The 20732-nt window shown below is 39.8% G+C and overlaps 1 protein-coding gene across 3 annotated transcripts; it reads left to right on the plus strand.

Moving 5' to 3' along the window:
• The first annotated feature begins 327 nt into the window (after positions 1 to 327).
• etv1 (ETS variant transcription factor 1) lies at positions 328 to 20414 on the plus strand. Of its 3 annotated transcripts, none has more exons than XM_036539482.1 (13): positions 328 to 451; positions 865 to 985; positions 1420 to 1507; positions 1850 to 1897; positions 7637 to 7690; positions 12989 to 13118; positions 14839 to 15024; positions 15336 to 15583; positions 17648 to 17719; positions 17894 to 17962; positions 18238 to 18407; positions 19750 to 19851; positions 19966 to 20414. In XM_036539482.1, the coding sequence occupies exons 2-13, from the start codon at positions 941 to 943 to the stop codon at positions 20185 to 20187; spliced, it is 1434 nt and encodes a 477-aa protein (XP_036395375.1). In that variant the 5' UTR covers positions 328 to 451; positions 865 to 940; the 3' UTR covers positions 20188 to 20414. The 3 variants fall into 3 exon arrangements, with proteins under 3 accessions (XP_036395375.1, XP_036395376.1, XP_036395377.1); XM_036539483.1 differs by having other exon boundaries at positions 17651 to 17719; XM_036539484.1 differs by lacking the exons at positions 328 to 451; positions 865 to 985; positions 1420 to 1507; positions 1850 to 1897 and adding an exon at positions 6205 to 6244 and having other exon boundaries at positions 19966 to 20413.
• The last annotated feature ends 318 nt before the right edge of the window (positions 20415 to 20732 follow it).

Raw genomic sequence — 20732 nt, forward strand, 5'->3', positions numbered from 1 at the left:
ACTCATGTAAAATGTACAAAATGTACTCAGTTAAATGTTGCTGATATTCTGCATGAATATAACAAATATAATAATGTCGAATGCTAGTTAACTTTGTGACAGTAGTATGCACCGATAATAGCGATGAGAAAGAGGGTGGGCCACCTGCAGGCAACACAGTTTATTTTCAATAGGCGTTTCGGAACCTGGTTATTTAACCCCCGCCAAAAAATGCCTGTGATTGACAGTCAGAAATCTGATCCAGTCAAAGAGACTGGCAGCCAATAGGAAGCGGAGCGCAGTCAGTTTGGATTGGAGGCCCCCGGAGGAGCAGCGTCGGCAAAACCATTGAACTGAGCGAAAGCACCGAGCTGTGAGCTCCGGGGTGAACTGCACAGCGCAAAATTCACAATTCTCTAACATACTGTAATTCAGCGGGAAATCAAAGGTGAATGCGGTGCATGTTACTTAGGTGAGTGCCCCCTTTAGATTCTCGAGTTTGGCTGGACACTGCGTGAGTTTATAATCATGAAAATATATTTGTGATGAGTCCCGATAGCAAGCTAGCATACGTGAGAGCAGGACATGTTGATCGCCATCATTGCTACTGTAGCATTTAGAATGCAGTAGCTGGCTGCAAAAGAGTCAGCAGATTTGATGCTTACTATGTACATGTATTTACAGACAAATGCATTTTGGATAAATAATTTCACCTGACTTGCTCTCTCATTTAGAATCCTTATTGCAAGGTTAGGGCGGTTGTCTTGAGATGTACTGTATTTTATGAATGGAACTGCTCCAGACTCCTGTGCTAGTCCGGCAAGTTCAGTCGATTCATTCATGGTTTTCCTGCTTATTTACCGCTAAAGTCATCTTGTCTTTAAGGGTGATCGGACGGCAGACTCAGCGGAGAGCTCTTGCTAATTGCTCATCAAATAAACTAGAACATTAGAGTCGCAGAATGGACGGATTTTACGACCAACAAGTGCCTTACATGATTTCAAATGTGAGTGAGAAAAGTTCATAACTTTTACATAGTGAGACAGTACAGCGACCGATAGGAAATATTTTATGAGACAAAATGAGTTTCATGCTACAACTTTGCAAATAGGGTATTATTAGCGTTGTTATTTACATTAATGCTAAGCTTAGCTGTATATTATTGGTTACATTAGTACTGACCCTGGCGAGTTTCTGGTATTTCGATGTATAGGATCATCTCGATAAATGAGTCCTCGACCTGTGCCAATTACATGTGGTTTGGACTGTTCGAGACCATTTTTGCAAAGAAACACCTGAGCCAGGTTTAGATTTAAGGAGCTTTTCTTATTGAACCTGTAGATTTTTTTCCCCCCATCTGTTTTCTGTCAGTAAATGCACTCCGTGGCAGAGAATCATTCCATTGACAGCAATTGATTTGTGTTCTTTTTTTCTCTTTAGAACCCACAAGAGCAGAAATTTAATGAGAGACCAACAAGTGACAGAAAGAGAAAATTCATTAACTCTGACCTCGCTGTGGATACCGAAGGTGAGTTCGCTGGTAAAAGAGAGAAGTTCATTTCACGGCTTCTTAACATTTAGCAAAATGCAATTTGTGGACCCCTGCACCCTTATGAACACATTTCTTAGAAATCTCAATTAGAAGACACACAGGTTTACACGAGTTTAGAAACAAGTTCTCCCTCGGTTGTGGATCCAATTTGAATTGGGTGATGATTTATCTCTGGACATGGTGGGTGCATTAAGACTTCTTTTGCAACAGAAGAGTGTTAGCACTACTAACTTGTGCGACGGAAGAGCTATTTGACAACAAAAGCTTTCATGTGTTCCCCCTCCCTCCTTCCCCCCCCCAATCCTGTCTTCCTCGTAGAACTGTTCCAGGATCTCAGTCAACTGCAGGAGGCCTGGCTGGCTGAAGGTAAGTGTTTGTAGGGCGTTTGTAAAGGCTCGTGCTTGCTTTATGGAGAGGAAGAGCGAGAGAGAGACAGAGAAAGACAAGCTCAAGAAGAAAAAATGTCTGAAGTTACCTTCCCAATGTGTAGTCCAATTAATGCAACTGTGGAAGAGGCACCTCGTGTGTCATGCATACATTAGAGGCTGTGATGAGCGCTGGTCTTAAGGGAGGCTGAGGAGGCTTTACCCAGAGTGTCATCACAAATTACCAGGAGAAATCTCTCCCCGCTCACTGTCTCCTCTGCTTTTGGCAAGAGCTAACGCAGCGAGCCTCCATCAGCTCTTTCCTCTCCGCTTCCCTCACCGGCTTTTCTCCACAGCTCACTCTCTACAGCTGTGATTGTTGGTCTCGCTTTTTTTTTCTTTTAAGTGGATTTATGTATTCAGAGGTGCGCGAAAGAGTCGGTCCGTGACTTGTCATTTTCTTTTTTTTTTTTAAATTATAATAGTTATTATTTTTCTAATGGCAAGAACTCGTCCTTGTGGTTTGATTCAGACGTGATGCTTCAGGATTTAAGTGCAAGTGTCTTTTTTCCATCCTATTTACAGCACAGAAGCTTAGGTTGGTGATGAGTATTCTCTTTTCTTTGTGTGTTTTCAGGCAATTTGTGTTGCATTTGTGTTAATGTGTAAGATTTTCGTGCTTCGGTCTTTTAGACATAAATGTGATTCTGACCATCTTTAGAGATTGTCTGGTATAAGTTTGTTGAAAATTCTTTTAAACATTGAATTAACAAGGAACATTTTTTTTTAATACGGTCATAGTCTTGGTAATCTATATTTCTTTTAAAGGCAACTTGTATGTACATTTGTCTAGCTAAATTAAACATGAAGTCTGAACTAATGATAAAAATGTGCAGGATTTAGTATTAGTTTTATTTTATATCTTTACATGACTACCATTACATGGGCTTGTAGCTGTAAATAGTTAAGTAGTCTTTTAAACATATAATGAAAATGTGGATGGTGTTGAATGTGTCATCTTAGAAAGGGGGATCAGTTTTGCTGTTAAAATAGAGATATGCCTTGACATATTTCCAATATGAAATTTTATTTGTACATAGTTTTGTGAAAATGCTGGTGAAGCAATTCCCAGTTGTGTAACTGTGCCTCAAACTGAGTTTAGAATGAACACTTCATATAAGGGTGAATACTTAGTCAGCTTGTGGGAAAATTATGTACCTTTGGTAAAGACAGGCATTTTGTCCAGGTCAGTAACTTTTTCATTCATTAGTACCTCAGAATTTGCTGGTAGCCATAAACTTGGAGGAGAGTGTTTTTTCCATGATTGAGAATTGATTTAAAGATGTATGTTTCCATTGCACAGGGTAGAAAAACATAATATGAGATAGTTTGATTCATTTGGAAATTTGAAATAAAGAAAATATACCATTGTCAAGTCATAGGTAAAACAGATTAGTGTAAATATATAAAAATGGTGGTCTATATGCATATTTTGCATGATTAATATAATTGTATTAACACATAAGTATTATGTTATTTTTAAATGCTTTTAAAAACATCATAATATCCTGTAAAAGTTGCCTGTTTTGTAGTTATACTCCGGTATTGTTGAAGCGCATTATATATTATACGCTATGTTATATAGTTAATTTCATCTTGGTTCTTTTGTAAAAGTTAATTTGCTATGGTCACCATATTTAAAAACCCAGGTTTTAGTTGAATAAAACCCTGTGTAGTTTTCTTAAGGTAGATAGAACCATCTTTTCATTTGCTCTGCTGATCTGTAAACAGAACATTACGCATTTTTTCTGTGGTCCGCTGGTCATTGTTAGAAAAATGGTGTTGAATGTGTAGACTGAGCAAACAACCTAAGTAAGCAAAAGCTGTAATGGCTATGAAAACTAATGCAAAGCACTTTGTGAAATTAAAAGAGAAACCTTGCTTTACATCTTTGGACCACACAGTCACCAGGATTTGTTTAACATATTAGGTCATTTATTTATCTAGCAACCTAAACATGAGGTTCCTTGCGTGTCTGTAGTCACACAGGGAGGGTCTTTGTGCGTACCTGCTTTTTCATGACGGACATACGGCACATGAGGATGATGTCGCGAGATGTTGGCTGTGCATGAATGTCCCAATCAAGGTGTTCTAAGCACCTTTCACATTGGATTACCCCAGCTGGGTGGAAAAAGATTTTTATGATAAAGGAAGCAATGACAGAACCATTTGAAACTAGCGTGTCAAATGTAATTAGACTCAAAAGGCGTAAATTCCTTAATTTTTCATTGCTTTTTATAGACGTGTGTACCTGAAAATTCTGAGGTGCGCCACTATCATCTCTGTCAGTTTTTGTGTCCTTATTATGAAGTATTGTTGCATAAAAATGTGGACTTAAACTGTAATGTTCCTTGTAGTTGTGAATAGCATTCGCTGTATGTGTTTTATCAACAGTAATGTTTTGGGGAGGGTTTGCTCGAGTGGGTGAAATATCTCTCACTATCCTTACATAGGTGATAAAGAAACTCAATATTTTATGACCTGAGAGCACCTTCATCTATTCTTTAATACATTTAAAAATGCTTGCAATATAAATTAAGATTTTTAAATGAAATTTATGTTTTAAAATAGATGTTGGAATACTTCACCAGTACATTGGGCTTATAAGATTATGAAGTATATACCGCAGGGCTTGTAAAAGAATAAGACATAATTTTAATATTTTAGTGTTTCAGTCAGAAAAAAATGACTGTGTCCACTGAAGTAGATATTACTGTAAAGATTACAATTCTACCTGTCCTCGATCAATCAGAAGTGCGTTTCAAGATTCTGGATTTAATAAATGACTTCCTGTCCATTAAGATAAAAACGAACACATACCTATTTCAAAGATTTATTAGTTCAGGTAATTGGAAATAAGAGAAAGGATTATATTAGACAGAGTGAATTTCCGACATCATGGATGAAGGAGTTGATTGGTCAGTTTTCAGGAAAATCTTCTGTAAAGGAACAGGTTATGTATTTATTTTCATTATACACAATTATTCACAAATGTGTTCAGCTTTTTCAAGAGGCTGATAAGGCTCTATTGTTGTTTCAGAAAGTATTTGCTCACTTTTTAGGAAGTTTTGCAAGGTGCATATTGCCTAAAATGCGTAGTGTTTGGAAATGGTGTGAGAATTTTGAATTTAAAATCTAACATTTTTCCATTCTGCTGGTAAATATCTGCGTTTTCAACAGTAGCGGTTTGGTGAACTAGCCAACAGCATTATCGGTTTGGAGTATTCAGCTATTTTGTCCAACCCATTTTTGGTGCAGGAAATTCATGTGTGAAGACATTTTCCTTTCCTCTTTCTGTAAGCTCTCTGTGCTTGGAAGCTGATGTGATCAGACATAAAGGGAATGGCGAGCGTGCGTGCTGGAAGTTTCCAGTTTCTTGTTTTAGTCTTGCACAAAGGGTGTGCCACTCCAGACGGGCCTCTGTTTTGGCCAGTGCCGCTCGCTTCCCTTTATTTTATTCATTTTTTTTTTTTTTTTTGTGAATGGCGGCAGAGCTCCAGTTCTCCCGCTGTCCTTGGGAATTGTTCCTGGGATCAGCTGTCCCATTCAAGGAGGGAGCGGAGTGACTCACATCCTGCCACCCAGCCTGTCTGCAGGTCTCTCTTGATCATGCTCTCTCTCTCTCTCTCTCTCTCTCTCTCACTCTATCCTAGGAGCACACATCCTAGCAAAGCCAACAGGCTTACGATTAAAGCCGGGGGGGGACAAATCTGGGGCCATTCCAGCTGACCACTGTGCCGCTTTGTCCTAAGCTTTAAGTTGCAAATTTAAGCAACTACTACTGTTCTTTCAGTTCAAGAATGTTTGCGGTTAATTACAGCTACTGCCAAGCTTGTGATGTAAGATATAAAAAAAGCAAATAATTGCTTACATTTTTTTATTGAAGCTGCGGGTGAAGCGCCCTAGTAGTTTTATTGGATGCTCCATACCCAACTTAGATATCTTGAGTTTTTTCTGATATACCAGTTTTTAAAGTGCCAGAGTCTACGTATAGATGAAGTTCAAATTCAAAATCTGATATGAAGAGCACGTTGGTTACTCAGGTATTGTTATTATGTTTGTGTTTTGCTTTTGTTGTGTGCTCAGATGTATGGCCTTATGTTAAGAATGTCATAGTGAGAGACACGTCTTTGAAAAGTCCCTTGGATGACACTCACACTGCAGGCTTTGGTCCTCACTATAATGGCCATGATGGTTCTGAGAGCTCAGTGCTCTCTCACACACACACACACACAAACACACATACTGTGCTAGAGCCTCATCATGCTACCAGGGTTACCATCTGTTGGTAAGCAGGATATTATACTTTATTTTATTTTAGAAATGGTCTGTTTTTGTACTGTCTAGTGATAGCAATGCAGATGAATTAGCAATTTGGACATAATCGGACCGAATTTCTTTGATCGTGCAGTTACTGATGGGTACATATTGTAGCAATGTACAGGGCTGAAGAGCAGAGCCATAATGGTGGCTGTAAGGTCTAATATCTTTGATCTTAAATTCTGTTGTGCACGTTTTTAAGTGGGTTTGTTCTTGCAATGTGCAGAGCGTACAAAGCCATATTATATTAAATCGTCTGGATGGATTCCAGCTGGTCTAAAAGGTTTAATTTGTCCCTTCATGCGTCGAAGAATTTTGTTTTTTGTATACTACTTATTATAATTTCAGAATCAAATTAAGTAATTTGTAAGATCTGGAAACCAAAGTGTATAGTAATATATATGTTAATAATATATTTCTAGTAAAATCAATTAATTTTTACTCAAAAGAAAAAATGATTGTGCAAATCAATCTAATATGAGTAATCATAAAGAGATTTCGTTGCTGTAATGTTACTGTTTAAGTACAAAATTTATATATATTTCAGACATTTCCTTTTACACTTCTTGTCCTTTTCTTTTTTAGTGTTGTTTAAAGAGAAATTCAGACATATCTGCATGTCTCAACATGTCAACAGTTCTCTGCAACATTCTCAATAAAACGTCTGAAAATGAGGTTCCGCATGTCTTGTGCTTATAAATAAATGTGTTAATGACTTAGCACAGTTAAGTCTCATATCGCTGCTTTCAGCAACTCTTCAGGTTTGGCTTGAGGGACATAACAACTGGCTCAAAGTGTAAATATGTACGATATATATATATAATACACACACACACACACACACAGCTAGTTGATGGAGACTTCATCAATTCATCATTTTGGCTTTAACCCCTTGGAGGAATGTGTGAACGACAAGTGAATATTTTTGTTTTTATCAGACTGAACATTGATGGTTCAGTTCAGGTAGAAGAGGCATTTTTACCTTTATGTTCATTCGCCTGAAGTGACATTATTACTGGAAGGTGAAACTTTCCGGGGAGGGGGGGGGGATGACAAATATGAGTGGTGGAAATCATGATATCAGAGATTATATATGGACTATGTCAATTTCATGATTAGTGGCGGAAATGTGTTTAACCCACTTTTAAAATGTCTTGTGTTAACATTTCCGATAAAGGATTAATGTCTATTTAGTCAGTTTTAAGATAATGCGGGTAGCATCAGAGTAAAACATGTGAAGTCTGAAGGCTGTGAATGGCTTGTCAACGGGCTGACGACCCCGCCGATGGTTGACATGCATTGTTGGGTGTCCTCCTTTGCCATCTAATCCTCTACCCCTTCTCTCTTGTTCCCTCTGTAGCTCAAGTTCCAGACAATGATGAGCAGTTTGTTCCAGACTTTCAGAGCGAAAACTGTGAGTACGCCTCCCGAGATTTTGTTTCTCGCTCCGTCTTTCCGTTGTCTCACCTGTGCTTTCACATGCGCCTCCAGGGATCCGGTGTTGCTGTGATGGGGAGAGGTTGAGATCAACAGAAGTGAATGAGGCGGGAGGCAGACCTGCACACTGATTTGGTCTCACTTTGATTCATTTATGCTTTAACCGTGTCCCCTCTATTGTTCGTTTAATGTTTTGTAGGTGCAGTTGTAACAGAAAAAGAACAATGTTCCAGTCAAAAAGTAGAATTTCAACAATGAGCCGCTCCTTGGTTGATGCGTGGAATGTATTGCAGCATTCTTATATGCAGTTTTTTGTCCTCATATTCTCTTATAATATAACCTCTGAAACTGTAGTTGGTGTATGTGTATATGTGTGTGCATGTGTGTGCACATGCATGCATATCACTAGGTCGTGCCTTTGAACATGTAGGGAAGGCACTAAAATCATGTCTTAATCTGGACAAATAGGTTGCATAGTGTTACATTGTTGGATGACATTTCCATGCTTCAATCACTACATAATTGGGTTTTATTATTATACTTGTTATGTACTCAATATTTCACTATTGCTGAGAGGTTTGTGATTTAAGCAGCACCACAGGTAATACATGGTGAATTCTTTAAATGGATTTTAAAATGGGTAACAACTTTGCCCATTATGGTCATGATGGCCGTTATGCCACAGAGTGCCACACTGGAGGCCACTGTTTGTATGTTTTTAAGGTTGGTCAGACACTGCCTTTGCCCTAGAGAATTACGTAAGTGAATATTTCCTTCTAGGTGTTTAAAGCTGCCCCTTTACACCTTAACCTTTGTCCATAGTCCTCCATTTTAGCCGAAGTTTCACATTTTTAGATTTTTGTAAGGATGTGTGTGACCTCCCAGTTAAGGAAGACTTGCCAGGATTCCTTCAAACATTACCATCACATTGAGCCGCATTATTAGATTAAGCTTGTGATGGGGATAAATCAGGCTTCAGAAGACATCCAGCATAGACTAGCCCTCATTTCTGGAACTCTCCGTTCATCACAGTTATGCAGTTCTCTCCAGCTAGCCCCCGCCACTCCCCTTCCCTCGTAGTAGGAGAGTGCTGACTATATACTCCTGGCATGATGGAGCAGGTTGGGGAGGCAGAAGCAGATGGCGGGAGGGCGAGGGCACCGTGGCTGGGCTCTTGTTCAAGCGTCCCAGCCTGCAGCAGTCCCATATGGGCTTTGCCCAAGCCGGTGGGGGCGTTTCCCGTGTGTCCGAGCCACTCTTCCCAGGGAGCTCTGATGGAAGTGGTGGGAGAGCGTTTTTATTTCTAATCACTTCACGCTGTTTGTTGTTTTTTTTTCTCTTCAGCGATTTTAGCTACATATGTATACCACAAACCACACCTTTTCCCAGTTTATCAGTTCATCATTGAAATGACTTTACTGGCTGTATAAATTAAATTCACAGGCTGCGCTTTTTTTTTTTACTGCAGATGAAATTTGATCCTGCTCTGTTCATGAGCAGCCTGCTCGCCTTGTTTTGTTTAACTCTACACAAAGGCGTTTGGAGGGCTACCTTGTACAGACAATATGTCAGAATCTTCCCTCTTTGGACACCTAATATTTTTCAGTATATCCTGTCTAAATTGCCTTTAAACCGGAGGTAGGAGATATGTCATCAGAGACCTCATTAGCATTACTAAAGAAGGTGCAGAAGCTGAGGTGAGAATTCATACAACCATCAGGCAGAACCTTTGGATGGAAACGTTGAACCACAATAGCAGGCGTGCGAATTCATTGTTGGTCTTTCATCTGATATGCAGTGATGTCACCATTTAAAAATCCCACTGTGGCTATACTGTGATGTGGACTTCCGCTTTGTGCCAATGCCAAAAAGAGCAGGATTATTTTTATGAATGAATCCTCAGAATGCCTGCCAAAGGTGGGACATAAATGCCAAAATACACCATTTGTAACTCCCAGTGCACAACTGTTCCCCTCCAGGTCTTTTCAGTATCTATGAATGATGTCTAGTTTCTGCTTAGCAAGACTGGTGGTTAGCTTCAAACAGCTCTTTGTGATAGTATTAGTCAATCTTTGGGATTCCTTTAAATGTAGGAATAATTTAAATATAGGTTTCATTTCTGTTTAGCAGAAATGTGTTCGCTTGTTATTATTCTTACTTACAGAATTGTTTCAAGAGCCGTGCTGCTTTGGCAACGGCAACAACCACATGGTTTAATTTAGACCCGTGTACATTAATTACTTTAAATCCTTCATGAATATATTTCATGAATCATGAAGGCACAATACACATGCAAGTTCAAAAACCCGTTTGTATTTTATGCGTGGAAGCACAATTGCAGATTAATACCTGTGACAAAAAGGCATGGCAATGCCGAAGAGAAATTGAATTCCTTTTGAGATTTGTTGTTTTGAATGGAAATGCTTAGTCACATCGTGTTTCCACAGTTTCCCCCAGCTGTTTTCCCCACTGTGTATATCACAGCCCATCTGTTGAGAGAGGGAGTGGATGGAACATCCTGGCCATGTTTATACGTGTATGATTTGTGTTCATGTTGAAGGTGGTGTAGCTCAACAATCAATCATTGGGCTGTCACTGAAAGCTGTAGGACCAAGGTCCAGTCAAAGTGTTGGGGCATGTTTTAAAGAAAGCTGGTTTTCAGAGTACCATGGATTAGTATATGAATTTTATGGATGATTTTTGTGAGGCACAAAGAAGATGGGTCAGCAGCTTATTATAAAATAAACAAAATGGAAAATGGAAAAATATGTTCCTTAACATATTTGGCAGCATGGACTGATGGTGAACTGACTATGTTTGCATGCATTTGTAATGAGCATCAAGACTGCGGCAGCAAAATGCCGTAATGTGTGTGCATCTTTTAAAAAGCAATAAAATTAGTTATCATCACAATCTGATTCTGATGGTAGAACCAGCATCTACTAATACACAGGCCAGTTTGGAGAGGTGGTCTGGTCCTGGTGAAGGGCAATGTATTCTCCATCAGTTTGTGTAAAATCTATGCCGACATTTTCGGGTCTATTTTAGGTGCTCCCGTTTATATCCTGGTTTAAATATTCACAGTTACAGTGGAAAAAATGAAATACTTTCTAGTTGAAAATTTAACATAAGAGAAGATAGCAGTCTGATGGATAACTGACATTTCTTACTCACAAGTGACAGAAACTTTGTTGTTTTTTTATTTTTTTTTATGTGTGTCACAATAGGATGGCAGTAAATTCTGACATCTCTACATGCCAAATCTATGGGACTTGCTGTTCAGAAGTTATCAGAAAGTTAAACATTTACTTTGATAAATTTTTATATTCAAGTGGTCACTTGGGCCCACTTCTTGGTTATCAGCTCCAAACTTTCACCACTAAAAGATTTGATTGTCAGATTTTACAGAGGGAAATACAAAAAAAAAAAAGTGTTGTCTTTAATATATTATTGTTTACATTTAGCGTAAACAAATGTGATGTACTTGAAATTGAAACTAATATTTATTACATTATTACTCAGATTTGATTGAAGTTAGATTATTCTAAATCTAGATTATTCTAAGAAGTCTAAGAAGAATTTCTACCTAGTTTAGCTCTACAACCCAGTCTGTTATGTACTCTTGGTAAGCAATAATACAAATACACTTCTAATAGTAAATTAGACACCAATAAACAGATGATAAAAAGATGTACAAAAATACTCATAATTACTCCATTTGACACTGTATATGCAAACATATATACATTTTTTAAATAAGCTAATAGTCTTTTTGTGCTCTGAACTTTTTGTTACCTGTTTAGGGAGTGCCTAATTAGGTTAATAAGGAGGCTGTTGTGTTGCTGCAATGGTGTTCGACCCAGTCAAAGGTCTCCCCTCAGGAAGTGCCGCTTTGACCTTTCATCGATGACCCGTAAAGGTCGCGCCCCACAGAGGGCTCTGAACAATTCCTGTGTTTTGAAACAAGCGCCTGCATGCGCGTCCCCTGAGACGGGCGCTGGATGTCGTGTTGTCAGATTGATTTCACAGCGCAGACTCCCACACAAGGCATCTGTCAGCATGTGGACAGGACAGGGGAGAAACATCCGCTCTCTCACTATTCACAGATTCTGTCTGCGCCTAAACGGTCTCTTCCAGGGAGAGCACCTTGACTGGTGTCGGTCAGTCTCTTTCTTACAGATAACCTGTAACAATTCACAGGATTTGTTGTAACATTAACGCTGTCTCCTCATCACTTTTTATTAAACTTATTGTACTTTTATTATTTATTTAAACTTTTTATTGTATTTAAAAATAAAGATTGCTGTGCAAGTTACAGGAAAAAAAGGCTCATATTTAAACATCACTGTTTTTTCTACTTAGTTTTCAGAAGCTATTAGTTGTGGCCATGCTAACTTCTGAAACACTTATCCTTCTCTACAATCCTGTGACAGGGCCTAATTCAAACAGTGCACTTGTGCATTTGATGTAGATTTGTATGTCTTTCAAATTAAATAGTCCTCATTTTACGGAAAGCAGGTTCTACCTTTATACAAAGGCATAGTTACAAAGCACAACAGGCACAGGGGAAGAGGGCACAAGTTTAAGTGCCATTTTAAGCACCGCTGAAGTTCTGTTAGACACAATGCATGTTTGTACACTGTTACCTTGAGCTTGGCTGTGCTCAGAATAAAACAACCAAAAAAGGATAAACCACTGATGTCTGGTGACACGTTTGAACCCAGGCGTGGCTCTTCTTCAGACGAGTGCTGTCCTTCTTAAAACCTGTGCATCGGCTTGTGATGTTTGTTCTCAGAACACTTCATACGGTGCGGCTCGGAGTCTTGCTCAGTGTGGACAATTCAATTAGCGTTGATCATGGCTCCAGATGATGGAAATTCAATCAGGAATAATTTGTTATTTAACAGCCTTTTAAATACACCAAGGGCTGTGTAGAAGTAAAGAAAGATCCTGAGATCAATGGCATTGTTATTGTCGGGACGGTATTGGCAAATGGCTGAAAGTGGATACGAATTTGGGGACGTTCACCAAAGCTTTGAGGCTGTCATATTTCAGGATTAGTCTCCAGTTATGTAATGGCATTGCTAATGAGGTTTTAAGTGAGTGATTGAGCGCTGTGGTCATTTCATACCCTATGACGTGGATGCCATTCTACAACCATGTACAGTGGGAATAGTCTGTCTCTGTGCAAATACCATTATGCTGTGAGTTAATCAGTCAGTGATGAATGAGTATTAATCGTCCAGTCCCCTCTCTCCCTCCTGCCCCTGTTTAGTGGCGTTTCATGGACTGCAGCTGAAGATTAAGAAGGAGCCACACAGCCCCTGTTCAGAGCTGAGCTCTGCCTGCAGCCAGGAGCAGCCCTTCAAACTCAGCTATGGGGAGAAGTGCCTGTACAACATCAGGTGAGGGGGGGGGTTGGGGGGGGGGGGGTGGTGGCTGAGGTCACTGGATGGTTGTGGGCTCGAATCTGGTAGGGGATGGTTTTGACAGCACTGTCAGTTTACTCCCAGTTTATGTCACTTGAATTATTCCATTAAAGAAAAGCTGTACACATGGTTAAATAATGAAATTATGTACCATGTTATATGCATGGCAGGCATTTGACATAGGGTGAGGATGAAAAATATAACAGTTTCAATCACAATAATTCTCTACTGGGAGTCTTGGCATTGCAGAATTCATGAAAATTCTTATTGATTGGCAGAAAAATGGCATTGCGCACAAAGAATTAAAGATGAAATAATGCTATTCACAGACAACAAACACAGTGTCCCTGAGGAGAATGCTCCTTTCAAGGAAAATAAAATCTCAGTCCAATGCCTGAGGATGTCCCTACAGGCAAGAGGTCAAAAGTCAACAGTTACCATATGCTGTGTTGTTATTTCAAGTTTGAATGATATTTTATGTCAGGCTCTGCTTCACATATTAAGACTGGTCTCTTTAATGACACTACTCCATAAAGATTGATTGACTGATGATTTATGGTATACGGTGAGTTAACATCTTTTTCTTGACATTTCCCAAGCTTTTTTTATTCAATTATAATCCAATGAATTATTTAAAATGGTTCATTTCACTGCTTTTTGAAAGGAAAGAATATTGTTCACCTTGATTGCTGCAGAAAAAAAAAACCTGTAAATTCTTTCCCTTTGAAAGTGAAGTAAAAGCTAGCTGAACAGTTTCAATGTAATGTAGGCAACATGTGCACCTGAAATGAAAAAAATAATGTGATTTACTATACCTAACTTACCACACATTAAATGAAATGAATTGCTCTTTCAAATGTGCAAAAACAAACGTACGCTAAAGACATGGTTGCCTAGCTACATTCAGCCCTCTATTGATTTGATTTGTGAAGTGTATGTGGCATTTAACTTTCCCATATGCTTCTGTAATTACGCAAGCAGCAGATCTGTTTTTATAAGGCAAATGACACTTGAGTGAAACTTCCACATTGATAATAATAATGACAGTTTCTCGAAAGCAGCGCGGGGAAAATGTCAGGGCTCACATGGTTCGGTCCCGCCTACCATATCATCCCGCTAAGTTCTGAGGATTGAATGGTACATAGCTTAACTGGTGCTGATTTTTAAAGTTTGGCCTATTACAGGTGAGACTGATAAAATCTTTCTTTATAAGTGTATTAACAGTTTTTAGTATGGAGTGTGAAATAAGTAAAGCAAAATTGTCAAAACCTCATAAATGTGCGAAGGGCCAGAGAGCCAAAAATGAATGGACCTATGACACGTTACTTGATTTGACAATTTATACTTTGATTCTTAATACTATTTCTGCTAAATAAGTTTTGTTTGTTTTCTTACTAATGGATTTGCTGTGCAAGGAGAAGTGCTGAGTGCAGATATGTAGCATTGCAAACAATAAAAGGTTTAAAAACATTACCTCTGAAACTAAAGTCCTGCAGTTTTTACAGGTCAAGACCATGAAATAATCAAGTATGGAAAAACTTAGCACCTTTTCATGCAGATGAGCTGATAACGGAGCCACTTAATTTACCAAGCGTTTAAATGACCAAGACCGGGGATACTGTGGCAGTACAGAACCCTTAATGGCCTAGTGGTCATGGTTGTGCTAACTGTGGCTCTTCTCTCTGGTGTGTCCTAGTGCCTACGAGCAGAAGCCCCACTCGGCAATGAAACCAGCCAGTCCAGCAACTCCCGGCAGCACCCCTGTGTCCCCGCTCCACCATGCCTCCCCGAACTCCGCCCTTACACCCAAACCGGACAGGACGTACCCCCACCTCCCTCCGTCGCAGCCCATACCTGACAGCTCCTTCACAATGGACCACAGGTATCGTGGTACTGCAGTGGACAGGGCTGGGGAGAGCCGTAAGGACATGGGCATATGAGTACAAATTAAGACTAGATATATATTGTTTGTCTTGTGTAACCTGGGTTTTTGATGGAGCAGTGATAATTAATCGATGCACATATGGAATCAGACTGGTTGCCTTCTGATGTGGGATGTCAGACGTGATATATTTGAATCACACGTTATTGGCTGAATGTGTCTGTTTAATCTGCCTCTGAAAAAGGCCCCAGCTATTACTGAAAGTGTGGGGAGTTTTTTACAGTCTCTTTTTTTTCCTCTTGCACACGCAGATTTCGACGCCAGCTGTCAGAACCCTGTCACTCTTTTCCTACACCACCTTCAATGTCCCGGGACGGGCGTCCGATGTACCACAGACAGATGTCAGAACCAAACATCCCGTTCCCCCCTCAGGGGTTCAAGCAGGAGTACGCTGACCCCCTGTTCGAGCACCCAGGCATGGTGGGGGCCCCCATCCCTCAGACGTACCCCCCTTCCATGATGATCAAACAGGAGCCAAGAGATTTCACCTATGACTCAGGTAAGAGGATGGCCTCTGCAGCTGAACCTCATGATGAATGTGCTTTAAGCAGCAAAGCAGAGAATGACTAAATATATTCATCCACCACTGAAGCAAACAGGAGGAGCAGAATAAAGACAGCTGTTTTATGTCAGTAAATGGAATTGTTTGAAAGTTCAGAAGAAAATGTAATTTCCAAAATCTCTCGTAAGTGTGGAGGCAGATAAGCGACTTCCTCCATTTTTTGAAGCAAATAGTTCCCGTTTGAGGAATGGAAATGTTTATAGAATTAAAGCATTATTATACTCGTGATCTGGTTTGTGCGGTTGTGCGGGGTCAGACGGACGTGTGTAATTTCCTGTGATCCTGGAACGGAAAGTGGACCTGGGTCCGCCTCAGCACCCCCCTCTGTGGCTGGGTCCTTAACACCCCCCCCACCCCCACCCTGGGCCCCAGGGCCGCAAGCTCCTTGAATGAAACCACAGCCGCCTGCCGTGTTCATTCATAAAACGGAGACGCTGGAGAGCCCGCTCAGACAGGAACGTGGCTGCCGCACAGCTGCTTCCTGTCCAGATTTCCCTGATAAAAACAGCCGTGGCTCCTCCTCCACCCTCCTGCAGCTCCTAACGCGAGACCTCTCCATTGCCTTGCTCTGCTCCGAGAGAGCGTGCCTTCCACAACAACAGTAGCCCTTCAGTGGCCCCTCAGATGCAACTCATACCTTTGTACCTGGAGGGATTTGCGTAGCATGACATGAAATGACATGTTTTAAAATGTAGTGGATAAAAGTGGTTATCCAGTACCATGTGGACAAGACGTGTCATATTCCTACATTTAGTTGTAACCTAAATTGTAATTGTACCATTGTAATTAAACTTTGAGCAAACCTGTATCAGCTTTGAATGAATATGAATGCACAGAGAGTGTATTTGAAGTTGCATGGATGACGGTCCCTGGCCTTTTCAATATGTTTTACAACTCAAATTGACCATTTATGGGGATTTATTAGAGCTCATATTGGTACTTGTCTTCTGGCCACTGCCCTGTGGGAAGAAGAGGAGGGTAGCTGGCAATTTAATTAGCAGTAATTTCCTCCACCAGCCCATTACTTTGATGAATCTCAGAGCAATGTTTATGGCCCCAAATTAACCGGGGTAGTCATTGTATTGAGCAGTCACTTTGTAAATGTTTCTACAGTTTGATTATAATGTGACTTATGACTTCAGTGATGGAGTACCAAAGAAATCAAATCAAAATGGGGAAATGTAAACCTAAAAAGCAACGTGGAGAGCATATTGCTTCCCAGAGAAGCTGCTAACATAAATACCCCTTTATTTTGAGCGGTTAGCCGAAATGTACAAAAATTTATCAAACGTGTCAATGTACCTTTAAGATAACTGTATATATATTGCATTTCCTTAGAATATACGACAGAACTAATTAAACAGAACCCCTTAGAATTGACCCTTTTGGGCATTTGCATTTTTTAAGGAGATGTCATTGGCAAAAACATACATTACAATTTATGTTTTGTAGGAGATATGAGCCTTGGATCGCTGTTGTATTATGATTGACTTTGATTTAATTCAATAAGAATAAAAATGTTAACCACAACCAGTTTTACCAGTGCATTTGCTTTACCAATACATTTGTATGTGATTCAAAATAATGTCGGACCTATTAGCAGCACAGAGCGCCACTGAGGCAGTAGTGAGCCAAACTGAGAATCAGTGTGATACCTGAAGGGGATGTTGAATAATTCTCTCAATAAATGGGTTTTATTATACACGTCAAGCATTTCAAATCAGCCTTGGCCATCATCTGTAATTGCCATTCTCTTAGTGCATGTCTGGAGCATTCAACTAAAAACTTCTCCTGGACTTCATTTACTGAAAGTGTTCCAGAGGACATGATTTTGACTGTCCCCTGATATTTACAGTACATTGGAAGTGCTAATAGTGGGGAAACTATTGATATTTTTAAGTAAAACTTTTACAGGTTAAACTTTTGTATGTTTTTGTATTTGTTCTCCTGCCCTAGAATTGTCTGCTGGTGTCTTTATTGCTCTTTATTTTGTATTTCCAGCAGAAGTGCCTAGCTGTCATTCTGTCTACATGAGACAAGATGGGTTTCTGGCTCATGCCAACCGGACTGAAGGTGAGGACATTTGTGGTAACTTTAGATTTTATAATTATTCATTGTTAATCTTTATACTCCTGTCTGTTTTGGTAGGTCCTAGTAGTATTAGAAGCTTAAAATAATTGGATACTACTCTGTGTAACAATGTTTGTATTGAAGGTCTTTTGATGTTCATTTTTCTCTGTTTTGTAGGTTGCATGTTTGACAAAGTTACTAGGCATTTTTATGATGACACTTGTGTGGTCCCGGAAAAGCTTGAAGGTAAGATTTTTGGCTCAGCGTTTACTCAAGTAAACAGTGAGAAGAGCTTTTGCGTTGTAATCAGATTCATAACAAAGTGCTTGCGTAATTACATCCTTACACATGACTACAGTAACCACAATGTGCTTTGTCATTAAGTTTGAGTAACAAAAGTTTTTTTTTTTTTGTCCTGTTTCTTATACATTAAGAGTGTGGTCAAAATTAATGGAAAAACACTGAAAAAAGCTTTACTGTACTGACTGAGGTCAAGCACTGTAACTGCCCTCTCCCCCTAGGTGACATTAAACAGGAATCCGGTCTATTCCGTGAGGGCCCCACTTACCAGCGGCGAGGCTCCCTGCAGCTTTGGCAGTTCCTTGTGGCGCTCCTGGATGACCCCTCAAATTCTCACTTCATTGCCTGGACAGGGCGTGGCATGGAGTTCAAGCTCATAGAGCCAGAAGAGGTGAGCTTCAGTTACTTGGATGAACCGGATAAAACTACACCAGAGTAGTGCACATTCACAAAAACAGTCAGTGTTTGCTGTGAATGATTCTAATAGTTGTAGGGACACCTGGGTCCAAGTAAATCCAAGTGAACAAACCTGAACAAATCACTGAGACATTATAAAAGTACGGCTCGGATTCAGCATAACTTTGATGTATGTTGTGCTTGACTTAGGGTAGCAAACGCAGCAAGTGCTGCATTCATCTGACATCTTTAGTTAAATGGCAAACTTGAGGTTTTGCACATATTTTTAAAAAGCTTTATTTTCACCGTATGAAGGACAAAGCATGTTGCCATTAAGCTGAATCTCAGCCTGTGTCTTGAAATCATCCAGATGGTCAACCAGAGAGAGTCAGTTTAATATTTTGATATGTTTTCCACCAAAAACAAAAAAAAAAAACAAAAAGGGTGTTGATTTTTGACCCTTTGAAGAGAGTCAGGCCGTGTTCTGTGCCACGACTTCACGGACAGAGCAGCTCAATGTCCTCTGTGCTGGGGCTGGAGAGGCAGGGGGAGGTTTGGCATCCTGCCATTGGCCAGCTGCAGCAAACAGGGGGGCCATTCATGCCATCAGGTGACCAAATGCGCTCGGCTTGTGCAGTCGGCGGCCATAAATTCTCCCTTTGGCTCTGGCAGGTGTAAAATTTGAATGAGCGGTGAACCAAATAATAAGACATACAAAATTCTCTGTACAAAGTCTATGGAGACAGAGGGAAGTGAGTTATAAAATGGGGGGCTGGTGGGTGGTCCAAGAGACAGGTGCTGGAGCATCTGCTGGGCCTTGAGCTGTATCCATGACAACTCCTAATTAGCACTTCTCTAATGAGTAGTGTGGAACTTTTACAGTTTTTAATTTTTGTTATTTTGAAATGTTTATTTTTAACAATTATTTCACTGATGAAGATACTGTAACTTCTGTTGCTCTTTTAAGCAGTTAATCACTGTGTTGTGTATTAGTTATTGTAGCATTTTTGAATGCTACATCCCAGTATTTGAATATAATTGATTATGAGCCCAAAGCCTTTCCTCAGTGCTTTTCACAGGGTACTAGTAATAACTCCTAATTGACTAATTAAACATAACTAAGGTTATACTGTAATTGTCAGAAAAGGTGGAGGGAGTAGGGGTTAACCATGGCTTCACAGTTTGGCTAGACCGTTGAAGGAAGATGACAGGCATGCATAGCATGAGGATACAGCTGAGTTTCCAGGCTCGCTACCTTGCTACTTCATGTTCTTTTAAAGATGGTGAATATTTTTTTTCATCCTCCTTCTCTCTTGTTTGGTGTGTGTGCCTTTAAGGTTGCTCGTCGTTGGGGAATTCAGAAGAATCGTCCAGCTATGAATTACGATAAGCTCAGCCGATCATTGCGTTACTACTATGAGAAAGGAATCATGCAAAAGGTGAGATGCATCAACGTAACCTCTAAATTAATGATGGCCTGCTTTAGAAAGTGGTTACAAAATTTGGCATCACGATCCAAAATTAATCCCTAAGTCTGTATTCTGATCTTCAAGGTGGCAGGAGAGAGATACGTATACAAGTTTGTCTGCGACCCCGAGGCCCTTTTCTCCATGGCATTTCCTGACAATCAGCGACCTGTGCTGAAGACTGACATTGAGCGGCAAATCAACGAGGAGGATACAGTCCCGCTGTCGCACTTTGATGAGAACATGGCGTACGTGCAAGAAGGAGGCTACTGCAACCCCCATCCATACAGTGAAGGCTACGTCTATTAACGTCTGCCCAGGGGGATATTCTAGTACTGTGTGGTTGGAGACTTAGACTTTCAGGCTTTTCTGACTCCTTTGTTTTTACATCACAGCCATTATCCAGGATGGAGAGTGCACTTTATCGACAAAGACTGACAGTGTAACCTACCGGGCCAAGTCGAACATTTATTTCAATTGTTTGTTTATAAGAAGGGAATTTATTAAGGTACGCCGAATTCTTGCGAAAGAAGAGATGTCTTTTCAGAAAAGGTTTGCAGTCTTTTAGAGGGTTGGTTGTTTAAACTTTTTTTTTAATTACTGAAATGGTTTTCTTTATTTGTTTTAGGCCATTTTCCTCAAATTTGTGTTTTGTTTTCTTGTCATCTCTTTTGTAACTGATTTAAATAAATAATACAATGTATTGTTATGAAATGCTTTTAAAATACTTTTATGGTGAAGTGAAATAATTATAGATATTAAAACTGTATGTTATAAAACTGAGGATTTATTTCACATTTTAAAAGATGTCTGCTTAGCTGCCAGTTTAAAGGTACACCTTAATTTTGGACGCG

Source organism: Megalops cyprinoides, chromosome 10 (genome assembly GCF_013368585.1).
Source record: "Megalops cyprinoides isolate fMegCyp1 chromosome 10, fMegCyp1.pri, whole genome shotgun sequence".
Lineage (NCBI taxonomy): Eukaryota > Metazoa > Chordata > Actinopteri > Elopiformes > Megalopidae > Megalops > Megalops cyprinoides.

What these genes read in the sequence shown, in the direction of transcription:
- etv1 (XM_036539482.1), top strand. Translation starts at nt 941, where the DNA reads ATGGACGGATTTTACGACCAACAAGTGCCTTACATGATTTCAAAT. An exon ending in CCTCGCTGTGGATACCGAAG is followed by an intron (nt 1,508 to 1,849) that starts GTGAGTTCGCTG and finishes TCTTCCTCGTAG; the next exon opens with AACTGTTCCAGGATCTCAGT. An exon ending in AGCTCATAGAGCCAGAAGAG is followed by an intron (nt 18,408 to 19,749) that starts GTGAGCTTCAGT and finishes TGTGCCTTTAAG; the next exon opens with GTTGCTCGTCGTTGGGGAAT.